The sequence below is a fragment of the Bos indicus x Bos taurus genome, chromosome 21 (assembly GCF_003369695.1).
Source record: "Bos indicus x Bos taurus breed Angus x Brahman F1 hybrid chromosome 21, Bos_hybrid_MaternalHap_v2.0, whole genome shotgun sequence".
Taxonomy (NCBI): Eukaryota; Metazoa; Chordata; class Mammalia; order Artiodactyla; family Bovidae; genus Bos; species Bos indicus x Bos taurus.
This window is the reverse complement of record NC_040096.1, coordinates 41,740,667-41,767,886: the sequence shown is the minus strand read 5'-3', so window position 1 is coordinate 41,767,886 and position 27,220 is coordinate 41,740,667. Positions and strand designations below refer to the sequence as shown.

Below are 27,220 nucleotides of genomic sequence, written 5' to 3'. Positions count from 1 at the left end.
CTTAATATTGTATTTTCACACTTGCGGAAAGGCAGATGTTGATGTTAACCCCAAGTATTGATATTATTTAGTATTGGTTTGGGAGAAGAGATCGGAAGAACTGCTTCCCTTCAGGCTGGGGAAATAGGTTCCTGTCAAGTGTGCATGGAACATCTGCATCCCTGCAGCCGGTGCTTACACGGTCTGTGTTCTTTGCAGGCTCTCAGCTCGTGGCCTGTCTTCTGCCCATCCTCATTTCCTTCGTTTTGGATGAGCATGCCCTGGGATCAGCAACTTCTATAATGAGAAATCTCCATGACTTTGCTTTGCAAAATCTCATGCAGATTGGGCCTCAGTACTCATCCGTCTTTAAAAGTGTAATGGCTTCTTCTCCAGCCTTGAAAGCCCGCCTTGAAGCTGCTATAAAGGGCAATCAAGAAACTGTCAAAGTCAAGACACCAACATCTAAACATACTAAGAACTCTGGGAAGAGTTCAAGCATCCAGTTAAAGACCAACTTCCTCTGATTTTTTTTTTTTAAACTAGTAAGCACCTTAACACAATACTTGATCATTTCCTTCACTTTGGGGGCAAAAGTGACATTTTAGACACAAGTGCACTTGAGGTCTGGCTATTTATTTTAATTTAAATAGCTTAATTTGGAAAGTCACAGCCAACTTACTTTTTGTGGGTTTGTTTTTTTTTTTTTTTTTCTTTCATATAATAAAACCACAGCTCAGTCAGAATTCTTGCCAGGAATGTCAATAAAATGCTAAAGAACTAAACTTAGAAAACCAACCACTGCTTTAAAAACAAAATTTATTTCTTCTAACAGTCTACATACATATGGTATACTTAATACATTTACAAATATAGATTTGACTCTAAATTATCTGCATTTATATTGTATCCCAATTGCTAATTTAAAATTCTGCCTTATTCAGTAATTGTATTAAACTTTCTTGGAGTTCTCGAACAATGTAAGTGACTGGAAAGCTATTTAGGAAACTTGGCTTGGAAGTATCTAATATATATATAATAGTACAAATTAATTACAGTCCTACAGTGTAACTTAAGATTCGATATCTATAAATATCATGACATTTTATGATCTATTGGTTTTATTTGTATTGAGTTTGGAAAATTGACATTTTAATCATTTTAAATATAACCAGGGCATTTCAATTTCTCCCAAGGATTTTCTTTTACCTCTGTTCCTAACAATTTTCTTCATTTTCATTTGTGGCAAACATTCATACCAATGCGTTTATAATTCATATCTATATTTTAATTAACTATGGGTTTCTATAAATGTTAAATTTAGTATAAATTTAGATCATCAATGAATAAAAGTATGTTTTTTTAACATGAAACATATTTTAATATAGAAAAATCTGATGATGAAGTCATTTTGGTTGAAAAGTATTTTTTAATTGTTGATGATCATTGACTCTCCTTCCACTTCAGCGTTATACTGTGTGAATTAAACACTGTGTCAAAACAAAGCACTTCCCCATTAAAAATTAAAACCCGAAGTGAGAGGGGCATGTTCACAATGGAGAGACACTTGGAGTCAAGCAAAAGCAATGTGATGTACTCTATTTTATTATGTTTGTATATAAATACACTTGTAAATTGTTCAGAATGAAAACATTTGACAAATTCTAACACTACAATCAATTTTTCTAATTTACATAAATAAAGCTAATTTTCTTTACCATTCTTGTATGTGAAATTATTTTACCCACAAAAGATGGCTGGTTAGTCTTAAAGAGTCCAGAAAATCATTTCTGTGGAGCAAATAATACTTTGTCTAAAACAGCCTATTTTCTCTTAAGAGTCCTGTTTTGGGCACATTCTTTGCAGTGGTTTGCATTCTTTGTCTTCCTAATCGTCTCTATGAATTTGTATACTTACTATTTCCTTCACCTGAATGCCCTTCTCTGCCTGTTCTGTCGGGCTGACTTCCACTCCTTTTAGATCTGGTTTAAAATGTCACTTTCCCTAGATAACGCCTTAAGGCTTCTTACCCTCTCCTCAGACCAAGCAACTATGACTGCTTCTTGACCTGTGTTCCTATAGTACTTTATATATTCTTCCGTGCATTGAACATCACATTACATTTTAATATTTCCCTTTTAGACTGTGCCTCCTGACAGTGAGCCATTTTGTCTTCTATAACTGCCTGTGTGACACCAACTAGACACTTAAAACTGTTGAACTGCACTGATGTAGGATAAATTTGAACTCAGAAAGGTATTCCTTTGCAAGGCAAATGCTAGACTGGGATATTCCCAGGATAAAATTTTGTTTGTTTCTTTTATATTGTTTTGTGTTTTGTTTCATTTAGTCTGTTTGTAAACATTAAGGTTTCTGCTCATCATTTAGCGACCTGGCATCCTGAATTAATCTGGATTAAGGTGCTATACAAATATCAGTACTTATGAAAAAATATCATGTCGTCATAGAATTAAGAACTTTGAGTTGGACACTATTCTATAACCTATTTCTTTGTATCACCTTAACACAATATTGGGTTGTTTGGGATTTTTTTCTTTTCCTTACCCTGAAGCTTGTAGGATCTTGGTTCCCTGACCAAGGATTGAACCTAGGCCCCCAGCAGTGGAAGCAAGTCCTAACCACTGGAGTGCAGGGAATTCCCTCTTTAATACAATATTGAATTAGTTAAAGATATCCTTACTGATAAAGAATGTAAGAGGCTTAATGGCTGAGGTTTGAACCCACCTTTCAGTGTTCCACATTCCGTCCAGAGCGTTCCTCACTCTTTGTTGAAGATATTTTCATTGAATATTTCTCCAAATTGCCACCAGAAGTTTTATGGCTAAAACAACAGGAAAAAGTGGGAGAAGTTTGTGACCTCTACAGTTTCCATGGGAATAATAATTATACAATTAGATACTGATATAAGTTCTGACTTGTTCAAAGGTGAATACTTAAAAATTGAGAAACACATAAAAAATTCTTTACATCTGTTTTATTTTAATGAGTCTCCAGTTACGATAAAGCAGTTGCCCCTTAATTAACAATAATTCTTTACAAATTAAATCTATTGATGAGTGACTTGGATTGAAACAAAGTGATATAATATTTGCCTTGAGCTTTATGTTTTTCTAAGGGCAGAACTATACATAAAAGGTCTTAACGACCTGGATAACCATGATGGTGTGGTCACTCACGAAGAGCCAGACATCCTGAAGTGTGAAGTCAAATGGACCTTAGGAAACATTACTATGAACAAAGCTAGTGGAGGTGATGGAATTCCAGCTGAGCTACTTCAAATCCTAAAAGATGATGCTGTTAAAGTGCTGCACTCAATATGTCAGCAAATATGGAAAACTGAACTTGGCCACAGGACTGGAAAAGGTCAGTTTTCATTCCAACCCCAAAGAAGGGCAATGCCAAAGAACATTCAAACTACCATACAATTGTGCTCATTTCACTGCTAGCAAGGTTATGCTCAAAATCTTTGAAGCTGGACTTCAGCATATGTGAACCGAGAACTTCCAGATGTATACACTAGATTTTGAAGAGGCAGAGGAACCAGAGATCCAAATTACCAAAATTCATTGGATCATGGAGAAGGGGAATTCCAGAAAAACACTGACTTCTGCTTCACTAAAACCTCTGATTTTGTGGATCCCAACAAACTAGAAAATTCTTCAAGAGATGGGAGTACCAGACTACCTTACCTGTCTCCCAAGAACCCTGTATGTGGGTTTGAAACTTTTGTTTCGAGAAGCAACATTTAGAACACAACACGGAACAACTGACTGGTTCAATATTAGGAAAGAAGTACAATAAGACTGTATATTATCACTCTGCTTATTTAACTTTTATGCAGAGTACATCATGTGAAATGCAGGGCTGGATGAATCGCAAGCTGGAATCAAGATTGCCAGGAGAAATGTCAACAACCTCAGATTTGCAAATGATACTAATCTAAGGGCAGAAAGTGAAAAGGAACTAAAGAGCCTCTTGATGAGGCCAAAGAGTTTCCTCTTTAAAGCTAGCTTGAAATTCAGCATTAAAAAACTTAAGATTGTACATCTGGAATAGAAGGGGAAAAAGTGGGAACAGTAACAGATTTTGTTTTCTTGGCCTCAACATCACTGCAGATGGTGACTGCAGCCATGAAATTAAAAGATGCTACTTGGAAGAAAAACTGTGACAACTTAGACAGCATGTTAAAAAGCACAGACATCACTTTGCCAACAAAGGTCTGTTTAGTCAAAGCTATGGTTTTTCTATGGTCCAGTAGTCATGTACGGATATAAGAGTCAGACCACAGAGAAGGCTGAGCACTAAAGAATTGATGCTTTCAAATTGTGGTCCTGGAGGAGATTCTTGAGAGTCCCTTTGACTGCAAGGAGATCAGGCCAGTCAATCCTAAAGGAAATCAACCCTAAATATTCAGTGGAAGGATTGATGCTGAAACTGAAACTCCAATACTTTGGCCACCCAATGGGAATAGCTGACTCACTGGAAAAGACCCTGATGCTGGGAAAGATTGATGGCAGGAGGAGATGGGGGCAGCAGAGGATCAGATGCTTAGATATCATCACCAACTTAATGGACATGAATTGAGCAAACTCCAGGGAATAGTGGAGAACCGAGGAGCCTGGCATTCAGACATGACTTAGCAACCGAAAAACAAATAATCTCATTCTACTTAATCCAATGTTTAAAAGCTTATCATGCTGCTAAGTCACTTCAGTCGTGTCCGACTCTGTGCGACCCCATGGATGGCAGCCCACCAGGCTCCCCTGTCCCTGGGATTCTCCAGGCAAGAACACTGGAGTGGGTTGCCATTTCCTTCTCCAATGCATGAAAGTGAAAAGTGAAAGGGAAGTTGCTCAGTCATGTCCGACTCTTAGCGACCCCATGGACTGCAGCCTACCAGGCTCCTCTGCCCATGGGATTTTCCAGGCAAGAGTACTGGAGTGGGGTGCCATTGCCTTCTCCTAAAGCTTATCATGGAAATTCTTAAAAAGAAACCTTGGAGACACCATATTTTTATTAATGGAGCACCTAAAGCAAAATTTCTATTTCTATAAAAGAAAACTCCACCAACAACCTAAAGGGATCATTAAGGCACTTTTAAAAGATACAAATAAATGCTACAAAAGAGATGATAGCATTGTGCTATGGAACTCTGTAACATTAATATTGAAGAGAAAAATTCCCTTTTTATTACAATATTAGTTTGCATGTTGAGGGAAGAATTTAAACCCTCAAGCTAATAAACTGTGATGTTAATAAAAAACTGACAATCTATGAAATAAAGTCTATACTACCCAAAAACTATAAAGTTAAAATGTTGAATCATTTCTGGCCATTTAAAGGAGTCTAACTGTATTTTTAAAGAAAATAAGAGGCCATTGCTACCAATGGAAAACTAATGTTGACACTGTTTTGCTTAAATATTAGGATCAAAATTTAATCACTTCTCTGAAAAATAATCTAGATGAAAAATATATGTACGTGTGTGTGTATATATGCATATAAACACATATCACCAAGAGTGGACTGCTTTATAAAATAAAATATTCCAAGAACAAAACAAGTGAGTTATTTTTTAAGGCAATTTAAAGCATGCTAGTGACACAGCAAAAGCAGTTTTGTTAGTGTTGTTCCTGAAGTTAGTACAAAGGTCCTCAAGGGGGAAAAAGAGAAGTGCATCTACAACTAGAACAGGCTCTCCGCTGAGCAATGAGGTAGAAGCCCTGGCATTTCTCTGCTGGCTACTTGTTTCTGATCTTAAACCAAACTCCGGGCCTTGTAGTTTCTAATCAAATGCTGGAGGAGTACCTGCTGCTTCCTGAGTTGCCGGAGTGACTTGTCTCCTACCCTTTTCTCCCTAGTAGGGTCAGCAACATATCATAAGCCTATTAGGGTTAGAAACATACCATCTAGGCCTTCATTTAAACACAAAAGCTTCGTAAAAATAGATTTGCTAAATTATGGAAATTCTTTTATTTCAGTGGTCAACAGACTATCATGAGTCAATATCAGATGAGATGTGGTTAGAACATGTACTTCCTATTCCCCAGTCAGCTGTGTTGTGACTCTACCATTTGCTACAGGTTTTCATCACAAATGCATTCTCTTTTCAGTAATAAAGTGACCATTCTGATTTCTCAATGTTGTATAAAAATTTTTGTAGAATTTTCTATAATATTAAAGTGTTTCTTTGGTTATTTATGTTCTTAACATAGAGCTGGAACTTCCAGAAATCACCTAAAAGGTCTGTCTCTGGGCAAATACAAGTCTAAACCATTTAAAACAGTTCATTCTATTTTAAGGTTGGGGTTTCCATGCCTGTCCTTGAAAACCTGTCTAGCACGTTGCATTATGTGAGTTTCAAAATCATCTTTTCTCTAACCATCTTAAAGTGCCTACTTTTCAGCTGTTTCTTACATATTATACCTACAGCACAACTGACAGAAGGTAGGTAAGTTGGACTTCATCAAAATTAAGAACCTTCGTGCTTCAAAGGACACCATCAAAAAAACGAAAAGACAACCCACAGAATGGGAGGAAAAATTTTGCAAATCATATTTATATTATATATATATATATAGAGAGAGAGAGAGAGACCATCCAGCATATATAAAGAACTCTTAAAATGTGACAATGAAAAGCCATCTCAATTTTTAAATGGGCAGAGAATTTAAACAGGTATTTCTCCAAAGAAGATGGATATACAAATGCCCAATACACACATGAAAAGATGCTCAGTCAGTAGTCATGAAGGCAGTGCAAATCCACCATAAGATACCACCTCATTTCCACTAGGATGAGTGTGATCAAAAAGACAATGACAAGTCCTGAGAAGGATGTGTAGAAATTAGAATCTTCTTACATTGCTGGTGAGAATTAGTTGTAGCTGCTTTGGAAAACTGGTAATTTCTCAAAATGTTAAACATAATTAATGATATGACCCAGCAAGTCCATTCATGCAAAAACTTGTACGCGGGGACTTCCTGGTGTCCAGTGGCTAGGACTCCAGCCTCCCAATGCATGGGCCCTGGGTATCAATCCCTTGTCAGGGAACTAGATCCCACATGCTGCAACTAAGAGTCTGCATGCTGAAACAAAGGCCCAGTGTGGCCAAATAAATAATAAAAAAGAAAAAAAACCCTGTACATGAATATTCACAGCAGAATTATTGATAGTAACCAAAAAGTGGGAACAACCCAGGTGTCCATCAACTGATGAATATATAAACAAAAGTGGTATATCCACTCAATAGAAAATTATTCAGCCATAAAAGGAATGAAGTATTGATACATGCTATAAAATGGATGAAACTTGAAGATGGTATGTATGGTAAGTAAAAAAAGCTAGACATAAAAGGCCTCTTGTCATATGATTCCATTTTATGAAATGTCCATTGATGTGAACTATTATGAATAGGCAAATCCATAAAAACAGAAAGCAGATAACTGGCTGTCAGTGAAGGGAGGCTAGAGGGGAAGGTGACTGCTAATGGGTATGGGGTTTCTTTCTGGAATGTGGAAAAGGTTCTGGAATTAGACAGTGATGTTGGTTGTACAACCAAGTGAATATAGTAAAAAAAAAAAAAAAACCCGGTACACTTTAAAAGGATGAATTCTGTGGTATGTGAATTTGTTATGGACTGAATTATATCTCCCAAATAGATGTAGTCTTAACCCCTATTACCTCAGAATGTGACCTTACTGAAAAACAGGGTCATTGCAAATGTAAAGTTACGATGAGGTCATACTGCAGTAGGGTGGGGCCTTAATCCAATCTGACTAGTGTCCTTGTAAGAAGAGAAGAATGCCCCTGGGAGACACAGAGGGAAGATGCACATGTGAAGATGGAGGCAGAGACTGCAGCTACACTGCCACCACGGAGAAAGGCCTGGCCTTGCCAGAAGCTGGAGAAGCAAGCTCCTCCTTCCCCAGAGGCTTTGGAGGGAAAATGACCAGTCAACACCTTGACTTTGGCTTTTAGCTTTCAGAATTAGGAGAGAGTAAGTTTCTGTTTAAAACAAGATTCTGGTACTTTGTAATGGCAGCCCTAGAAAAATGACAGATTTATATCTCCAAGTTTCAAAGAAGGAGTTAGTTACAAAGTTAAGGGACCAGGCTATTCTCAGCAGAAAGTAGTTGCTCAGTATACAAAGTAAACACAGCTTACTGTGGTGGAAGGAAAAGACATTACTAACAAATCTCTACTGTTCAAAACATCAAAAGGCTCATAGCTATGTTTTTAGTTATTTTACTTAGTAATGTTATTTTGGTTCCCCAAATACAACACATTCTATTGTTGCTTTTCTTTTCTGCCTTATGGTGGTGTATGCAACTATGCGATCTTAGGAAAGCCACTGGGTTTTCACTCTTCTCATTTACAAAATGTTCTTCTTCCTTCATATTTTAATGAGAAACAAATGACAGGGTGCATCTGAAAACACTTGGAACTCCAACAGTGAAGCATGTATTCTTTCAATGCCATGATTGTAGCTGTTATCTAAATTAAGCCTTATTCAAAAGTCTCAATTAAAATTTCCTTAAGGCTATGCTTACCAAACATGCTTGGTCCTACAAATCATTGGAGGAAAAATGATAAAATCCAGATATTTGGAGCTCACCCTAGAACCACTAAATCAGAATCTTCAGAGAAAGGGCCCAAGACTCTTATTTTTAGCTAGGCCCCATGTGACTCAAAAGATCTCACAAACATAAGAAAGAAATTCTTCCCTGTCAGTATCTGCTTACACATGGTGCTCCTGGAAACATAAGGAAAGCATATTGAAAAAACTGAGTGCCCCTACCCCCACATGCCAGAAAGTAATAACGTGCTAAAACAAATGATCAAAACACAATGGGAACATGGAATAATATACAATAAATGTCCATGAGTCTATGCTAATACAAATTATTGAATAAATAAATGGTGAAAAATAGACAAATCTCTCATGCAAAAGAATTCCAAATAATTTATGTGAACACTAACTCCCTACCCCTTAAGTGTGGGCTGCAGGTAGTAATTTCCTTTAAAAAAGAGGGGAAGGAAAGAAGAATAAACTTTACACTGGAGAAGCCTTAAAATATTAATTACCTCAGCCAGGTGATCAACATTAACATCAACAATGAAAAGTCATGTGGATAATATATACCCTTGACACTGGGCTTCCCTGGTAGTTCAGCTGGTAAAGAATCCGCCTGCAATGCAGGAGACCCTGGTTTGATTCCTAGGCCAGAAGATCCCCTGGAGAAGGGACAGGCTTCCCACTCCAGTATTCTTGTGCTTCCCTGGTGGCTCAGACGGTTAAGATTCCACCTGAAATATTGGAGACCTGGGTTCAGTCCTTGGGTTGGGAAGATCCCCTGGAGAAGGGCATGGCAACCCACTCCAGTATTCTTGCCTGGAGAATTCCATGGACAGAGGAGTCTGGCAGGTTGCAGTCCATGGGATCGCAAAGAGTCAGACACGACTGAGTGACTAAGCACACACACACACTCTTGACACTGTATGATGAGAATGGCACTTTGCCTTCGTGGTCTTCTTTCTAAAAACCCATAACCCCAGTCTAATTATGAGAAAAACATCAGACAAAACGATATGGAAGAGTATTCTATGAAACACCTGGCCAGTACTTTCCAAAGCCATCAAACTTATCAAAAACAAGGAAAGTCTGAAAAACTATCAGAACCAGGAAGAGCCTAAGCATGATGACAAAATGTAAGAAATTCTGGATGGGATCCTAGAACAGAAATGGGACAGTAGTTAAAGACTAAGGAAATCTGGACTTCCCTGATCATCCAGTGGTTGGAAGTCCACTTGCCAATACAGGGGACACAGGATCCATCCGTGGTCCTAGAAGATTCCACATGCTGTGGGGCAACTGAGCCCGAGATCTAGAGCCCGCGAGCTGCAACTGCTGAGCCCATGTGCTGCACTTACTGAAGATTCCAAGCTTAAAGCCCGTGCTTCGCAATAAAAGCAGCCCGTGCACTATTGCTGGAGAAAGTCTGCACACAGTAACAAAGACCCAGCACACAGCAACGAAGACCCTGAACAGCCAAAAATTAGTTAAACTTTTTTAAAAAACTAAGGAAATCTGAATACAGTATGAACTTTACTTAATAATAAAGCATCAGTTTGGTTCACTAGTTGAAATGTACCATATTAATATATAATAACATATTAATGGCAGGCAAAACCGGGTGTGTGGTATATGGCAACTCTTTACTATCTTTCCAACTTTTCTATAAATTTAAAACTGTTCTAAATTTTAAAGTTTACTTAAAAAGAAAGAGAAAATCTGATTCAGAATGTCTGAGGTATGGTCCAATAATCTGCATTTTTACCCAACACTTGTTTTTCATCTCCCTTCTTGCTTTTTAGTGCTTCTCACTTTGTGAAAAGCACTACCCTAACTAAGGTCGGCTCCAGTGTGGCTTTCAGCCTAAAGCAGAATGACTGTAGGCTGCTTGACCTCTGCCTACAAGAAGTTTACTGATTAACACTATACAGGTATTTATAAAGTAGGTCAGCTCTGCCTCTGTTTACCTCTGCTTTGAGGGATTAGTCAGAACAGGTAACTCTGTCTCTGGTCGCCAGCAGGAACAGGTGTGGTGGAATAGAAAAGCAGGTACCTGGCTTCCATTTTGAGAGTAACACCCATCTTAATAAGTCTCAAAACACCTTAGTCACTTCCATTTTGTTGTTGCTGCTCCCTTTTCATGTACTACTTCCTTGGGCTCCATTCCAGATAAAAGAAATCAAGTGCCAAACACTACCCTACAGAATGAATGCCTGAAGACGGCCACAATAAATAATGCTCCTGGACCCCTGTTTCTAGCAGTCACTTCTCCAGTCTGAGTCATCAGCTAGACACATTCCTACTGCTTTTCCTGTTCCCTCCTAGAGATAGCACCAGCGCCTTCTGCAGCTGAAAAGACTAGAGCACTGAATGGTATAAACAGCGGTGTTTAGACAAGAGATCACTAAGATCTAGGTATAACAGACTTAAGGATCCCTCGTAATTCATACTACTTTATCAACATCTGAATATTAAGTATCCAGGGGAGAAAACTGGTAAGAAAAACAGGGCAGATCTCAGACCCAGAAGGACAAATACTGCTGGAGTTAGTTCCTTTTGAAGTCCTTGTAAACCATGTAATGTGAACAGCAGGTGACACTATTTTCATCACATGTTCATTCCCACACTCTGAGGACAGGGAAACAATGCACCCTTCTCATCGGCGTTTACACCCCGTATTGTATTTCTATGTGTCCCCTGCTATGGTGTTGCTCAGCCAACCTGTACACACAGGTCTTTCCATCTTTGCACAATCCTTCTATTTTCTTAACCACTTCTGTCATTGTTCACTAAACTTCCCTCCCCTTAACTCAGTCTATTCTGTTCAGACTCAAGAAGTAGAGACTACTGATTCATGATGACCTTGAGTGAGATCATGGCTAATTAGGAATGATCATATCTGTAAAAAGCATTTCCCTTGAACTCAAAACCCAATCATAACAGAAACTTAAGCACCTACACTGTGCAAGGCCATGTGGAAATATAAGGAAGGACCAGGGCAGAAAGAGTACTGAACTCAAGCACCAATGGATATGGATTCTAATTTCAGATCTGCCTATGACTAATTTTGTCAGTGTGGGCAAGTCAGCCTCCTGGCTTCAGTTCCTTCTCTGCTAAATAACTGAGCAGAGTGTGACCAACTATCCCAGTTTGTCTAGGATTGCCAGGGCCAGCACTGAAAGGGATTGCCAGGGACTGTGTCCCAGGAAACTTGTCAGTACCAAGTGAGCCAGGACAGTTAGTTCCCCTCTTGCACAGGCTATTTGGTTCTGATACTTCTAAGCATCAGATGCTTCTCAAGGCATGTTGTTTATGACCTTTTATGAGTGTGGACTGAGTCACAGAGAGACAGGGTGGGGGGTACAATGAGAAGAATCTGCACGGCTTCCTGCCTCTTGGGTTGTGACTCACCAGGGATGTTACAGTGCACCATTCCTAACATCTCAGGGTAAGAGATCAGCTGAGAATGGTACACTAAGGCAAGAGACATTCTTGGATTTCCCAGTGGGAAAGAAATTCAAAAACAATGGCCTAATGAGAAGAATTTGCAGTAGATGTTGAGGCTGCCAGCATTCTTGCAAGTGAGCCAATGGCCTTTTAAACTACATCTACAACTGACGAGCTTCTTGGCCACCATCCCAATGGAGGCTCCTTTCCCAGTTTAGACTATGTATTCAAAACTGGCTTGGCAGTAAGGCTTTTAGCATCCTTAGATATACAGACTTATTCCAGCAGGAGAGAACATGAAATCAACTTCCTAATAAAGGCTTAACATTTTTTTTTAATGCAGAAAACAAAAACAAAAACCAGAGTGAGTGACTGCCACTGTTGAGGCTGATAACAGAATCTGTTGTCCTGTTTTCTTGAGTTTCAAGAAAAAGATCCCCAGGACTCCCCTGGTGGCCCAGTCGGCAAGAGTCCATGCTTTCAATGCAGGAGGCACAAGCTCTACCATCCTTGGTCAGGAAATGAAGACTCCACATTCCACATGCTGTGTGGCACTCAGGATGGGGTGGGGGATGCTAGCCTTACTTGAATAGAAAGACAGCTGAACTCAAGGCCTTAAGTAGATTTACTACATGGCAAACAACAATAGAGGTTGCCAGGTGGCCCTGAGCTGACTCAGAAAAATGATGTAGCTTGCTACAGATTTATATTTAATTTAGAAGCAAACTTCAGAATCACCTTGCATATTTATGTGCTTGATTTCATTTTGGCTTTATGCTTAAGATCAACTCCTATTTCAATCTCACCTTGTGGAATAAATCTGGCCTGATTTCCTTCTCAGTCATTCTTCTTAAATACCTGGATCCAAAACACAAGCCCCAAATAATTATTGAGTGGAGATAGAATGAAGGTACATGGAGAAAGTCAAAAGAGCTAGATTAACACAGGCTATATAAGGAGCTAAGAAAGAAATCAAGGACTTTCTCTAACTCAAGAAATTAAGAGAGCAGTTTTGTAAAGTCTCTTACCCACCCTTGGCCAATCAAAAATACAGTAAAGTCACGGACTTCTCTGGTGGCCCAGTGGTTAAGAAACCACTACCCATGGAGGTGACACAGATCTCTGGTCTGGGAAGATCCCACATGCCGCGGAGCAACTAAGCCCATGCGCCACAACTACTGAGCCAGCCCTCTGGAGGCTGGGCTCCGCAACAAGAGAAGCTGCCGCGATGAGAAGCCTGCAATCAGAGAAAGCTCAGCAGTAGCAAAAAGACCCCATGCAGCCAAAAATAAATAATAAATGTTTTAAAAAATAAATTAAAAAGTCTTTAAAAAAAATACAGCAAAATCAAGTTAAACTGGTTTAATAAGTGTGTGCCAAATACTATTATAGTATTTCCCTTAAGCAAATTTGCTCCTCTCCTCTGTTAGCTCTATTTTAGTATAATCAAAAGCAATTAACAAAGAAAACTTTTAGCTATAATTCAAGAGTTAACTGTCTGGAGACTAGTTCATCAGTTCAGTTGCTCAGTCGTGTCCGACTGTTTGCGACCCCATGAATCGCAGCATGCTAGGCCTCCCTGTCCATCACCAACTCCCGGAGTTCACTCAGACTCATGTCCATTGAGTCAGTGATGCCATCCAGCCATCTCATCCTCTGTCGTCCCCTTCTCCTCCTGCCCCCAATCCCTCCCAGCATCAGAGTCTTTTCCAATGAGTCAACTCTTCGCATGAGGTGGCCAAAGTACTGGAGTTTCAGCTTTAGCATCATTCCTTCCAAAGAAATCCCAGGGCTGATCTCCTTCAGAATGCACTGGTTTGATTTCCTTGCAGTCCAAGGGACTCTCAAGAGTCTTCTCCAACACCACAGTTCAAAAGCATCCATTCTTCGGCACTCAGCTTTCTTCACAGTCCAACTCTCACATCCATACATGACCACTGGAAAAACCATAGCCTTGACTAGACGGACCTTTTTGGCAAAGTAATATCTCTGCTTTTCAATATGCTATCTAGGTTGGTCATAACTTTCCTTCCAAGGAGTAAGCATCTTTTAAGTTCATGGCTGCAGTCACCATCTGCAGTGATTTTGGAGCCCAGAAAAATAAAGTCTGACACTGTTTCCACTGTTTCCCCATCTATTTCCCATGAAGTGATGGGACCAGATGCCATGATCTTCGTTTTCTGAACGTTGAGCTTTAAGCCAACTTTTTCACTCTCACTCTCATCAAGAGGCTTTTGAGTTCCTCTTCACTTTCTGCCATAAGGGTGATGTCATCTGCACATCTGAGGTTATTGATATTTCTCCCGGCAATCTTGATTCCAGCTTGTGCTTCTTCCAGCCCAGCGTTTCTCATGATGTACTCTGCATAGAAGTTAAACAAGCAGGGTGACAATATACAGCCTTGACGTACTCCTTTTCCTATTTGGAACCAGTCTGTTGTTCCATGTTCAGTTCTAACTGTTGCTTCCTGACCTGCATATAGGTTTCTCAAGAGGCAGGTCAGGTGGTCTGGTATTCCCATCTCTTTCAAAATTTTATTGTGATCCACACAGTCAAAGGCTTTGGCATAGTCAATAAAGCAGAAATAGACATTGTTCTGGAACTCTCTTGCTTTTTCCATGATCCAGCGGATGTTGGCAATTTGATCTCTGGTTCCTCTGCCTTTTCTAAAACCAGCTTGAACATCTGGAAGTTCACGGTTCACGTACTGCTGAAGCCTGGCTTGGAGAATTTTGAGCATTACTTTACTAGCGTGTGAGATGAGTGCAACTGTGTGTCTGGAGACTAACTATAACGCAAATGAAAATTTGTGTTTACCCATAACCTAGACAGCAGTAAAGGGATCTAGTGACATGGATATCTATAGAAGACATTTTTGGTGACATAAGGTCAACATGGGATAGAATGGCTAAATAAGAAGACTCCGGGCATGTGACTTTATTTTATTTTAGCCAGGCCATGTGGCCCAACCAGAGACAGAATCTATGCCCTCGGCAGTGAAAGCACGGAGCTCTAACCACTGGACCACCAGGGAATTCCCTAGGCTTGAGACTTTAAATTCTTTCACTTGAGGAGTATTCATTATATGTTACCTAATAGGCTGTGAAGAAATGGAAAGATGTGCACTGGTTTGCTTTGTCCACCCTGGCAGGTGATCAAAGTTCCCTTAATTAGCAAGACTGGGCCACCTGTCCTGTCCACTTCCCTCTGAGTTTGTTAATCTCTAACCTATGGAGCTGAGAGAGAGCAAGAGGAGGGGTTGTAACTTCTGTAAATCCTCCCTGGGAAGGAATTTCTGACAGAAGATCAGATGAGAACAAATAGATTGAATCACAGCCTGATTCAGTCTAAGCATGTATCAGAATTATCAAACTCATCTAACCAGATGTCAGTGTTGTACTGACATCCCAGCAGACATCCTTTGGGTGCCTACTGTGTGCTGGGGACACTCAGCTTAGAAGGTGCATAATTCTTCCTGATTGTTTTTTTTCCTATAAGATGAGGAGTTGTAGGTGTGGAGAGTTCAGGCAGTGAACTCTCAGTGACTTTTTGGTATTTTTAATAGTAAAGTTATATATATTAAATTGATCTCTAAAACTTGATCATCTAGGGTTCTATTTGCCACCTCTCTTGGTCCTCTGAAAGCAGGAATTTTTTTTCCTTAAGTCACTCATTTGGGGTTAAGAATGAAAGTCATTCGCTATTTTATTCCCCTCCAGATCTCATACAGATCTAAGGTACCATTCTGTAAAGAATAAAAAGGCTAGATTCTTGGCTACATGCAGCTCTCCAAACCAGAACACAGTATAATGGTGGTCTGGGCATGATGTGGCCTAATATGGACAAGAAGTGGGGGGTTCCCAGGTGATGCTAGTGGTAAAGAACCCACCTGCCAATTCAGAAGACACAAGAGATGCAGGTTCAATCCCTGGGTTGGGAAGATCCCCTGGAGGAGGGCATGGCAACCCACTCCAGAATTCTTTCCTGGAGAGTCCCATGGACAGAGGAGCCTGGCAGGCTACAGTCCACAGCGACAAACAGAGTCGGACACGACTGGAGCAACTTAGTGACATGCGCGCACATGGATATGAAGTACTGACTGGGGGTGGGGTGGAGGTCTATCCTGACTAGAGAAAGGCATTAGCACCACGTGTTCTTGGCCCAAATATTCTAGACCACAGGATGTGGTACTCCTGTTGCAACCAAAACACTTAGAACTCCAAGTTCTAGTCCCAAAGAACATAAAATGCAATGAGGTGGATCTATATTTCGCCTTCCAAATGGAGTCACATTCTTCATCATGTTTCCAAAGTTTCCAGGAAAATTAAGCATTTTGTGCTCTCTTTTTCTTTAAACAGGTCAGTGATTTAGGCTGTTGGTCTGAAAGTTTTGCTATAAAGTTCTGTTTTATCTGGCAGACTAAAAAATCCCACCACCTTCGGACATTGCAGCAATTAGTGAGATTCTGCACATTCTGCCCTTTTCATTTTTAGGGATAAAGTGAAAGTGTTAGTCGCTCAGTCATGTCCAACTCTTCACAGCCCCATGGACTATAGCCCACGAGGCTCCTCTGTCCATGGGATTCTCTAGGCAAGAATACTGGAGTGGGTTGCCATTCCCTTCTCCAGGAGATCTTCCCAACCCAGGGATCAATCCTTGGTTTCCAGCATTTCAGGCAGATTCTTTACCATCTGAGCCACCAGGGAAGCCCTTTTTAGGGATAAGTATATATGAAATACAGAGAAGGCAATGGCACCCCACTCCATACTCTTGTCTGGAAAATCCCATGGATGGAGGAGCCCGGTAGGCTGCAGTCCACGAGACTGCTAAGAGTCGGACACAACTGAGCGGCTTCGCTTTCACTTTTCACTTTCATGCATTGGAGAAGGAAATGGCAACCCACTCCAGTGTTCTTGCCTGGAGAATCCTAGGGACGGGGGAGCCTGGTGGGCTGCCCTCTATGGGGTCCCACAGGGTTGGACACGACTGAAGCAACTTAGCAGCAGCAGCAGCATTTATGAAATAAGGCTTTAAAATACATTATTGTTATCATTATTATTATTTTGGTCACACTGAGTTTTGCAGGATCTCGGCTCCCCAACCAGGGACTGAACCTGGGCCACAGCAGTGAAAGCCCAGAATCCTAACCACTAGGCCACCAGAACTGCCAAGGTTATTGTTTTTCTTCAGTGCTATAAAGAAGAAAGGACTTCTCCTTCCCAAGCAACTCAACCTTTCTGAGAAATTAAATGTCCATGTAAGTGTCCCTCAGAATAGCCACATGTGCAGAACACGAAGGGAATGGATTGTCCCTCAGTAGTTTCCTCTGGTCCTAAGATGCAGACAGTGTGAATTTTTATTATAAAGCAGTACATTTAATAGCTTATCCTGGCTTTCCAGTCCTAGGTCCAGATGATGTTGATGCCCAAGAAAAACTGCATTGCCAAGGATGATGGCCAAGAAGGATGTCAACAGGTCAAAGAACTCTAGCTGGCAAACAAGAAACCCAACCTTCATGTTGTAAGGGAGCAACATTTGCCACCTGAAGATGTCCTCCTGGCAGGCAGATTATTTCAAGCTGAAAACAATTAAGGCCCAAAACACTCAGAAAGAAACTTTGACCTTCCCCCTAACTGACTAAAAGAATGTAGGCAGAAGATCTCTTCTACCAGGAGCTGTTACCATAGAGAACTACAGTATGAATTAGGTGTGGTTAGACAGAGAGAAGGCGATGGCACCCCACTCCAGTACTGTTGCCTGGAAAATCCCATGGATGGAGGAGCCTGGTAGGCTGCAGTCCATGGGGCCGCACAGAGTCGGACATGACTGAAGCGACTTAGCAGCAGCAGCAGACAGAGAGAAACCTAACAAAGTCTGTTAAGTCCTCTCTGTGTCCCACCGTCTCTGCATGCCCAGCAAACATTTATCTACCAAACATTTGCTCTTCCATCTCTAAGTACTTTGCCTTCTTACCCTTTGAAAGTCCCAAACCAGTACTCCAAACATCCTCTTTTATCTTTAACTAAAGATGATATTTAAGGTAAAGGTTTCAGCCATTTTAGCAAGTTACTCAGGGCTTCCCAGGTGGTGCAGTGGTAATGAATTTGCCTGCCAAAGCAGAAGACACAAGAGATGTGGGTTTGATCCTTGGGTCAGAAAAATCCCCTGGAGGAGGAAATGGTAACCCACTCCAGTATTCTTTCATGGGAAATCCCATGGACTGGGGAGCTGGTGGGCTATACAGTCCATGGGGTTGCAAAGAGTGGGGCACAACTGAGCAGACACACACACACAGCAAGTTACTCAGTTTACCTGGATCCCCTCCAGGTATACATGTGATTAAACTTTTGTTTGGTTTTCTTCTTAATCTGTCTCATGTTAATTTTTAGACAAGCCAGAAAAAACTAGAAGGGTAGAGCAAAATGTCTTCTCTCTGATAACATCATGAGAGCCATGCAGTCTCCCAAGTTGCAAGACTACTCAAGGAAGGGACAGTTGGCCCAGAGACACTTCAGTGTGTACCTTACCAACAGTGTAGCCAATATTGCCATGATTACCATGATTACTGCCATGATTTGCCTTTGAGATCACGCCTGCCCCCAGCACCACAGCTATCCTGAGACTGGAGGCTAGCCAGAATGTCCTGAGAACAAACAACCAGCAAGACTCCCCAGAGAGAAGCCAACAGAGACACCTCTACATGGACCACTGGGTCGGCAACCAGATTCCAGTTTAAAGGCAGATATGGTCATCAACTTGATAAGCCAACTCAGGCTGGAAGGACTGTTTTGTGTTGCATAAATCTGTGTTTTTCTGTTTTTGTAGAAGACAAAAAAAATTTTTTTTAAGTACTTAGGTTCATTTTGGAGAAGGAAATGACAACCACTGCAGTATTCTTGCCTGGAGAATCCCATGGGCAGAGGAGCCCGGTGGGCTACAGACTGTAGGGTTGCAAAGAGTTGGGCATGACTGAAGCGACTTAGTAGCTGCAGCACCAGGTTCATTTGCCTATTTGTTCAAACCTCTATGATTACAAACCTAGAAAAGCTTTTGAATTACGTTGCCTTATTTTCATTTATTTATACCATAAAATTACTATAGTCCCTTCTTGAACTAACATTCTATGTCTTTCATCAAAGCATCTTCATGCTGTATTCTTGGTAGATTATATCTTGGTACATCTTATTTGAAAATCACATGAAGAGAAAAGTTTTGACTTCGTTGTAAGGCCAACGGTCATGTCTTAGTGACCAATATGGTCATATATCTGCGGCTCAATAAATGTTTTTTGATGATTATAATGACCAGTGCCTTTTTTCCATTCTTTGAACCCAGGCATTTTTGCCGCTAATTGGTCACAAGCCTAATATTAGGACTCCTTACCTTTGGGTACAATCCTACCCTTAGGAATTTATTCTAAGTAAATATTAAAAAGAACTGGTAAAAACATACAAAATAATTTGAAGGATTATTTATAATAATTCAGAACCTTTTACAGCCCGTGCTGTGCAACAAGGGAAACCCATGCACTGCAACTAGAGTGGCTTCTGCTTGCTGCAACCAAAGAAAGTCCATGTGCAGCGACGAAGACCCAGCACAGCCAAAAATAAATAAATAAAAAATTTTAAACGTCCATAGACACTTTAAGATAAGGGTTCTTTTAAAAAGGTATAAAATCCAAGTGCTTCTGGGCTCACTGAATGCTGTTTCTCAGTGCCAGAAATAAACACTGTGGGGTGTATCGAGAGGAGAGTATACGTACTTTATTTTCTGCACCCAGGAATCCAGAACACTGAGTGGACTTGTGTTTTCTTCTCCCTTTCTTCTGAGGACACAGAACACCATCAGAGCCTTATGAAATATAACTATGAGGCTATGAGGTATTTCTGGTGAAATACGGCAGAGCTATTTCCAGGAAAAAGGTTCCTTCCCCTTAACGTAGGAGAGAACTCTGCTTCCTACCCAAGTAGTCTGAGGAAACACTGGTTCACAGAAATATATCAAGAAACTGGAAAAATGCCGTTCCTTTCTTTGCTGTTCCAGTTCCTGACTGAAAAAAACATACTAGCGACCTCACAAGCTGGAAGTTACTCTGATCAATCTCAGAAGTCTGGTTTGCTCTGCCAGGATCACTATTTTAAGCCTGTTCCTGGGGCTCTGTGCCACCTTTGCCTGGAGCAAGGGAACGGAAACCCTCTGCCTTTTCTCCATAGCCAAGGGGCATTTGTACCCGCCTCCTCCACCCCTCCTCCCCTTCTCCCATTGAATAGTCTGTGTTTCTTGGCTAGTTGTACCTTCAGTCAAGGGGAGCATCAAAATTCAAAACTCTGGGAAGACTTGTCTCCCAGTGTGAGAAAGGTAACACAGGTGAGACGGGCGTGCCCCACATCACTAGAGCAGAGGGGAAAGTGTTTCTGGCTGCCCAAAGTGAATGTCTAGACGTATGTTAAACAAAGCTCAACACAGTTAAACAGTGATTAAGAGTCTCCAACTACCAGCACAGACTTATATTTTGAAGACGTCAACTACAAGTACCCTGGAAGCTTGAATTAGAGGCCTAGCACTGCCTATAGGGTAACATCCCTGTCTCGCCCATGAAGCCACTCGCCATTTGTAGCACTGTACAAGAAAATGCTTTCAAAGCCCCAGATTGTAAATAAACCAGAGAAACAAATCAGCGACTCCCCACTACCTTACTCTTACACTGACCTGGGACTCCACAACTTGTTTACTCTGGTAAATGTGCTGAGTTCATGCATTTTTACTGTATATACATTTCTACTGCAAAAGACTGAGAGAAAGTTTTAAATATGTTTAGAAAAGTTTTGATGATCCTCAGCAACAACAGACATGTTGAGAAATAGGCACACACATCGGCCATTGGTAGAAGAGTAAACTGGTACAACATATTAGGGGCCAATTATGTAATATCTACTTTTTCACTCTTTTTTTTTTTTTTCTAGCCACGCCACACAGCTTGCAGGATCTTAGTTCCCTGACCAGGAATTGAACCCATACCCTGAGCAATGAAAGTGCAAAGTCCTAACCACTTGACCTCCAGGAAATTTCTAATACCTATTTTTTTTTAAGTAATACTTTTTTTTCTATTTAAAAAATACATATAAGTAACATAATGTCCATTGCTAAGACTCTGATTAAAGCATAATATAAATAAATAAATATTGGAGTAATATGAAACTAATTTTTTTCAAGGAGCAAATCAGTTGTACTGGTGTGTGAAATGTCCAACAGACAACTGTTAAAAAAAAAAAGCTTCAGAGCAGAATGTATATTATGCTCTTATTTATGATTCTATTAGTAGATCATATATGTGTGTTAATAGACAAGTTCTTTGTTGAACCATGTATGTGTATGTTTGTGTGTGTGTGCTTTTATTAGCATGGAAAATTTCCAGAAGGATATACAAGAAACTATTAATGGTGATTAAGGACGAGTACCAGGAAATCACTTTATACCACTATTTACTGCTGAAATTTTTTACACAAACACAGTTTATCATTTAAAATACTGACGAATAAAAAAATACTACTGCATTTAGGATGCTACCCTAGGCACAACTCTGGAAACACAATTAGCCTTCCTTAATGCTAAAAATCCTTGGAGAAGGAAATGGCAACCCACTCCAGTATTCTTGCCTGGAGAATCCCAGGGAGAGAGGAGCCTAATGGGCTGTTGTCTATGGGGTCGCACAGAGTCGGACACGACTGAAGCGACTTAGCAGCAGGAACAGCAGCAATGCTAAAAATCAAGAATCTCAGAGTTGGCTCTGTGTTGACCAAAATTCTGCCTTTTGCTGGCAGCTTCTGAGCCCCATTAGTAGTAATTCTGGCTACTGAACAGCCCAACAAGAAACATTAGCGCATTAAGACCTTCCATGAACTTCTATGTGTCAGTAAATCGGTGTAACCCTCATGTCTAGAAATGAGAATGTGCCCACAATACTGTTATAAATCACCATACACACACCGCCTTACAGGCTTAGATGTTTAGCTGTTTTCAACGCCCATCCCATGGGATAACCAGGTGAGAAGATCCTTCTGGGCTTCTATTCCTTAGAGGAAGGAGGGCAGGTAGGTCCCAAGGTGACTCTAGCATCTTCTAATTACTCCATCCACCTTCCAGCTAGCCACTAAGACACTGAGAGATCAAAGGACTGGGGACTACTGGGGAGGTTTCTCCATTTTGTTGAGTCATTGTAAATGTATCTTCTCATTTCTAAGGCATCAGCTTCTTCGATTCCATCACGATGTTTTATCATTGGTTACTTTTATAGTAACATTTATTTGTGTTATTTAAGTGTGTTCACTGGTCCCGGGGAACTCTGTTGATTTAAGCGCTACCAACTGGGAAGAGGTCTATGCTCTGTCCTCCAATCGCCAATGAACACAATCTCAGATCCAGTAGCTGCCAGGCTACTGGAGAGAGGAGTGACTGACAGCCCAGAGTGAGGAAGTCACACACTCAGAGCTCACACAAGGCGGCTGGAATGAGGAAGGAGAGCTGCCTGCAGAGGCAGCTAGCTTGTGCCCTGCTCTGAATCCTGGAGGGTGGTGGGCAAAGCCCTACTCTAGGAAGAGATAAAATCATACACCTATCCGTGGAGTTCCCTGCGCCATGGTGATGAGCTCCAGGCTCAAAGAAGGCACTGAGGAAAGAGAGCAAGAGGACGGAGGAACAGGTGGATGTGGAGTGCCTCTCTCTCCACAGACCCATCAGGAATGCACCTTCAGACACAGAAGTGCACGCAGAACACCAGCTAGGAGTGGCCAGGAGAACTTGACCAGCAGAAAAGAACATGTAGAACCACGCAAAACTCAGTAGGACGAAGGAACTAGGGGGGAAAACAGGAGTGTTAGGACTGGACATGCCCTCTGCGGGTGGGGGAACTGAAGCAGGGGTCCAATCCCCACATCGGGGTAACTGAGATAGTGGAGAAACATCTAAGGCTGAGAGTGAAACAGCTCATCTGTGGCAGCCTAAATAGAATGAGAATCAGATAGTCCTTGCTACAGCCATACATACCCCGGACAGAAATGCTGGTCCTCTGGAAGGCGCAGCAGCTGGAAGCTAGAGTTTAGGGACTATGGAGCAATCCCACAGTGAGGGCTGCTGTTGACTGAACAATAGAGAGGATGGCCCATCAAACGCCTGACGCACTGAACTGCAGAGTAGGACCCCAGTCAGGGTGCCCCTCTATGTGCCTGGCGCGCCAAACAACAGAGAAGGACCCCAGGCAAGGGAGCCCTCTAAGCACCTGAACGGGTGGAGTTACAGAGAAAGACTGGTCAAAGAGGCCTTCTGATTGCCTGCTACAAGAGGCTCGAGAAAAGACTCTGATAGAGCCATAACTCCTGTGGCGGAGGCAGTCATGTCCATGCACACTTGGTGCCACCAGGGTCCCCGTAAGCCAAGCAGCTGCGCCACCTTCACGCTCAACTCTCACTGGGGCAGAGCTGCCACAGGCAAAAAAAGTCTTGTGACCATGCATGCAGGGTCACTTTGGTCGTGGTCCAACTCTTTGTGACCCTGTAGACTGTGGCCTGCCAGGCTTCTCTGTCAGAGAGGGGGTTCTCCAGGCAAGAATACTGGAGCATATTGGCCAATACTGGTTGCCATACCCTTCTAGGGCACTATATTTCCTGCTACCCTAGCCGCCAACTCCCCTGAGTACCTGGTGCTGCCAGAACCCCTGCGACCCAAGCAGCTGCACCACCTCCACACCTGGCCCTCACAGGGGCAAACCCAAGCCCTCCAGGGCAGCCTCAGGAGCAAACCCCAGGGAACGATCCACATACAGAGGCAGGAATAAAACCACAATTGAAACCCAGGGGCAGTGTGGCTAAGGAAGAAGACCCAAAACCTTCCCACCAGCTGTATAAGCTGCAGATTAAATCCACATAGTCAACAATGTCTATGGAATATATAAAAGGTCATTGAGAGCTCCCCCAAAGAAAACACACTAGCTCTGACAGCTGTGGATATTGGAGGCAAGAACACACAGGAGCAGGACCAGATTAGAATCTGATCTGGGACCACAGCAGGTCCAGAGATCAGCACAGTGTTGGAGGGCATCCTAGGGAGGTGAGGTGGACTGTGACTCCCAGCGAGGCAAAGGACTGACGGCAGTGACTCAAGAAAAACATTTACTATTCTCATTTTTTGACTTGTTCTGTAGATGCTTTTGGATTTTTTTTTTTCATTCCCCCCCACCTCTGTTGTAGTTGTTAATTTTCTTGGCACTATGAAATCCAATTAAGCTTTTGAGCTTTGTTTTGTTCCCTCAGTTACATTTTTTACTGTTGTTATAAACCTCTGCCTCTACATTGGGCTTTTGCAGTTCTGTGGAGTTTTCCTTTTTTTTTTAAAGTTTTTTAAATTTAAAAATTTTAAACCTATTATTATTTTTTCTACATTTATTCATTTGCTTTTGCTACTGTTCTTTTCCCCTTGCAGTTAATCTTTAATGTATATAAATCTTCTTTATCTACCTCTTTTTAACTTTGCATATCCTTTCTTTCTTTCCTTTCCACTCAACATATTTGTTAGTTTTATTTTCATTGGTTTATTCCCCAATTGGCACCTTGTTTTTGTTTTGTTTTCCAGTTTGTGCTTTAGTTAGTTTTATTCCAGTAGATATAATTCTTGGTTTCCTTTGTTGGCCATGTCAATCTATTGTACTTTATTTTTGTTGGACTGTTTTGATTTTGCTTATGGGTGTAAATGTATATGTGTATATTCAGTCACATTTTTTATTGTTGTTATAAACCTCTGCCTGTACATTGGGCTTTTGCAGTTCTGTGAGTTTTCCTTTTCTTCCCCTTTTTTCTTTCTTCTTTCATTTCTTTTATTTTCTGTTTTTTAATAATTTTAACTTTTAACTTTTTTAAACCTATTATATTTTTTCTACACTTATTCCTTTGTTTGCCTTTCCTACTGTTCTTTTCCCCTTGTAGTTAATCTTTAATGTATATAAATCTTCTTTATCCACCTCTTTTTAACTTTGCATAACCTTTTTTTCCTTTCCACTCAACATACTTGTTAGTTTTATTTTCATTAGTTTATTCCCCAATTGGCACTTTGCTTTAGTTTTGTTTTCCAGTTTGTGCTTTAGTTAGTTTTGCTCTTAACTGGTAAATATAATTTTTTATTTCCTTTGTTCACAGGGTCAATCTACTGTACTTTATTTTTGTTGGACTGTTTTGACTTTGCTCATGGATATAATCGTATATGTGTATATTCCATCATTTTAATTATTATTTGCCTGATTTTGTAACTGCTATTTATCTGGGGTTCACCTTTGGTTTCTCATTTTTGGATATCTGTTTTAATCTCACTTAATGCCATACAAACCACTTGTGGAATCTTCGTTCCTGACCAGAGATTAAGCCCTCTTAAGAGGGTATTAAGGGTATAAGATGGGAATACACGACTTAATCTCTTAAGACATGGAACAACAGACTGGTTCCAAATAGGAAAAGGAGTACATCAAGGATGTATACTGTCATCCTGCTTATTTAACTTCTATGCAGAGTACATCATGAGAAACGCTGGGCTGGAAGAAGCACAAGCTGGAATCAAGACAGCCAGGAGAAATGTCAATAACCTCAGATATGCAGATGACACCACCCTTATAGCAGAAAGTGAAGAGAAACTAAAGAGCCTCTTGATGAAAGTGAAAGAGGAGAGTGAAAAACTTGGCTTAAAGCTCCACATTCAGAAAACGAAGATCATGGCATCCAGTCCCACCACTTCATGGGAAATAGATGGGGAAACAGTGGAAACAGTGTCAGACTTTATTTTTCTGGGCTCCAAACTCACTGCAGATGGTGACTGCAGCCATGAACTTAAAAGATGCTTACTCCTTGGAAGGAAAGTTATGACCAACCTAGATAGCATATTCAAATGCAGAGACAGTACTTTGCCAATAAAGGTCCATCTAGTCAAGGCTATGGTTTTTCCTGTGGTCATGTATGGATGTGAGAGTTGGACTGTGAAGAAAGCTGAGTGCCGAAGAATTGATGCTTTTAAACTGTGGTGTTGGAGAAGACTCTTGAAAGTCCCTTGGACTGCAAGGAGATCCAACCAGTCCATTCTAAAGGAGATCAGCCCTGGGTGTTCTTTGGAAGGAATGATGCTAAAGCTGAAACTCCAGTACTTTGGCCACCTCATGCGAAGAGTTGACTCATTGGAAAAGACTCTGATGCTGGGAGGGATTGGGGGCAGGAGGAGAAGGGGACGACAGAGGATGAGATGGCTGGATGGCATCGCCAACTCGATGGATGTGAGTTTGAGTGAACTCCGGGAGTTGGTGATGGACAGGGAGGCCTGGTGTGCTGCGATTCATGGGGTTCCAAAGAGTCAGACACAATTGAGCAACTGAACTGAACTGATGCACCTAACATAGGAGCACCTCAATACATGAGACAAACACTAACAGACATAAAAGGAGAAATTGACAGTAACACAATAACAGCAGGAGACTTTAACACCCCATTCACACCAATGGACAGATCATCAAAACAGAAAATTAATAAGGAAACACAAGTCTTAAATGACACATTAGATGAGATGGATCTCATTGATATTTTGAGGACATTCCATCCAAATGCAGAAGAATACACCTTCTCCTCAAGTGCACAAGGGACATTCTCCAGGACAGACCCCATCTTGTGTCACAAATCAAACCTCAGTAAATTTAAGAAAACTGAAATTGTATCAAGCATCTTCTCTGACCACAATGTTATGAGACTAGATATCAATTACAAGAAAAAAACTGTAAGAAACACATACACCTGGAGATGAATACATTTCTTAATAACCAACAGGTTACTGAAGAAATAAAAAGGGAAATTAAAAAAATTTCTACAAACAAATGACAATGAAAACATGACAACTCAAAACCTACGGGGCCACAGCAAAAGCAGTTCTAAGAGGGAAGTTTATAATAATACAATCCTACCTCAAGAAACAAGAAAAACATTGAGCAGACAACCTAACTGTACACCTAAAACAACTTGAAAAAGAACCAAAAAACCCTAAAATTAGTGGAAGGAATAAATAGACAGATTGTTAGAAAAGTCCAAGCTTCCAAGACTGAACAAGAAAGAAAGAGAAATTATGAACCACCCAATTACAAGCACTGAAATGAATCTGTGGTCAAAAATCTCCCAAAAAACA

General features: G+C 40.9%; 1 protein-coding gene and 1 long non-coding RNA gene across 9 annotated transcripts in view; one reads left to right on the top strand and one right to left on the bottom strand.

The window, feature by feature from the left end:
• HEATR5A (HEAT repeat containing 5A) overlaps nucleotides 1-1,697 on the top strand; it is a 129,340-nt gene extending 127,643 nt beyond the window's left edge. For all 8 annotated transcript variants that reach the window (XM_027521777.1, XM_027521778.1, XM_027521771.1 and 5 more), the window contains one exon: nucleotides 199-1,697. In XM_027521777.1, the coding sequence (XP_027377578.1) occupies nucleotides 199-506 (308 nt within the window). In that variant the 3' untranslated portion in view covers nucleotides 507-1,697. The remainder of the gene's footprint in view (nucleotides 1-198) is intronic.
• Nucleotides 312-27,220, bottom strand: part of LOC113879925 — a 58,326-nt gene continuing 31,417 nt past the window's right edge. The window contains exons 3-4 of the long non-coding RNA XR_003507521.1: nucleotides 2,725-2,821; nucleotides 312-399 (exon numbers count right to left, since the gene is read on the bottom strand). This is a non-coding gene — a long non-coding RNA (uncharacterized LOC113879925). The remainder of the gene's footprint in view (nucleotides 400-2,724; nucleotides 2,822-27,220) is intronic.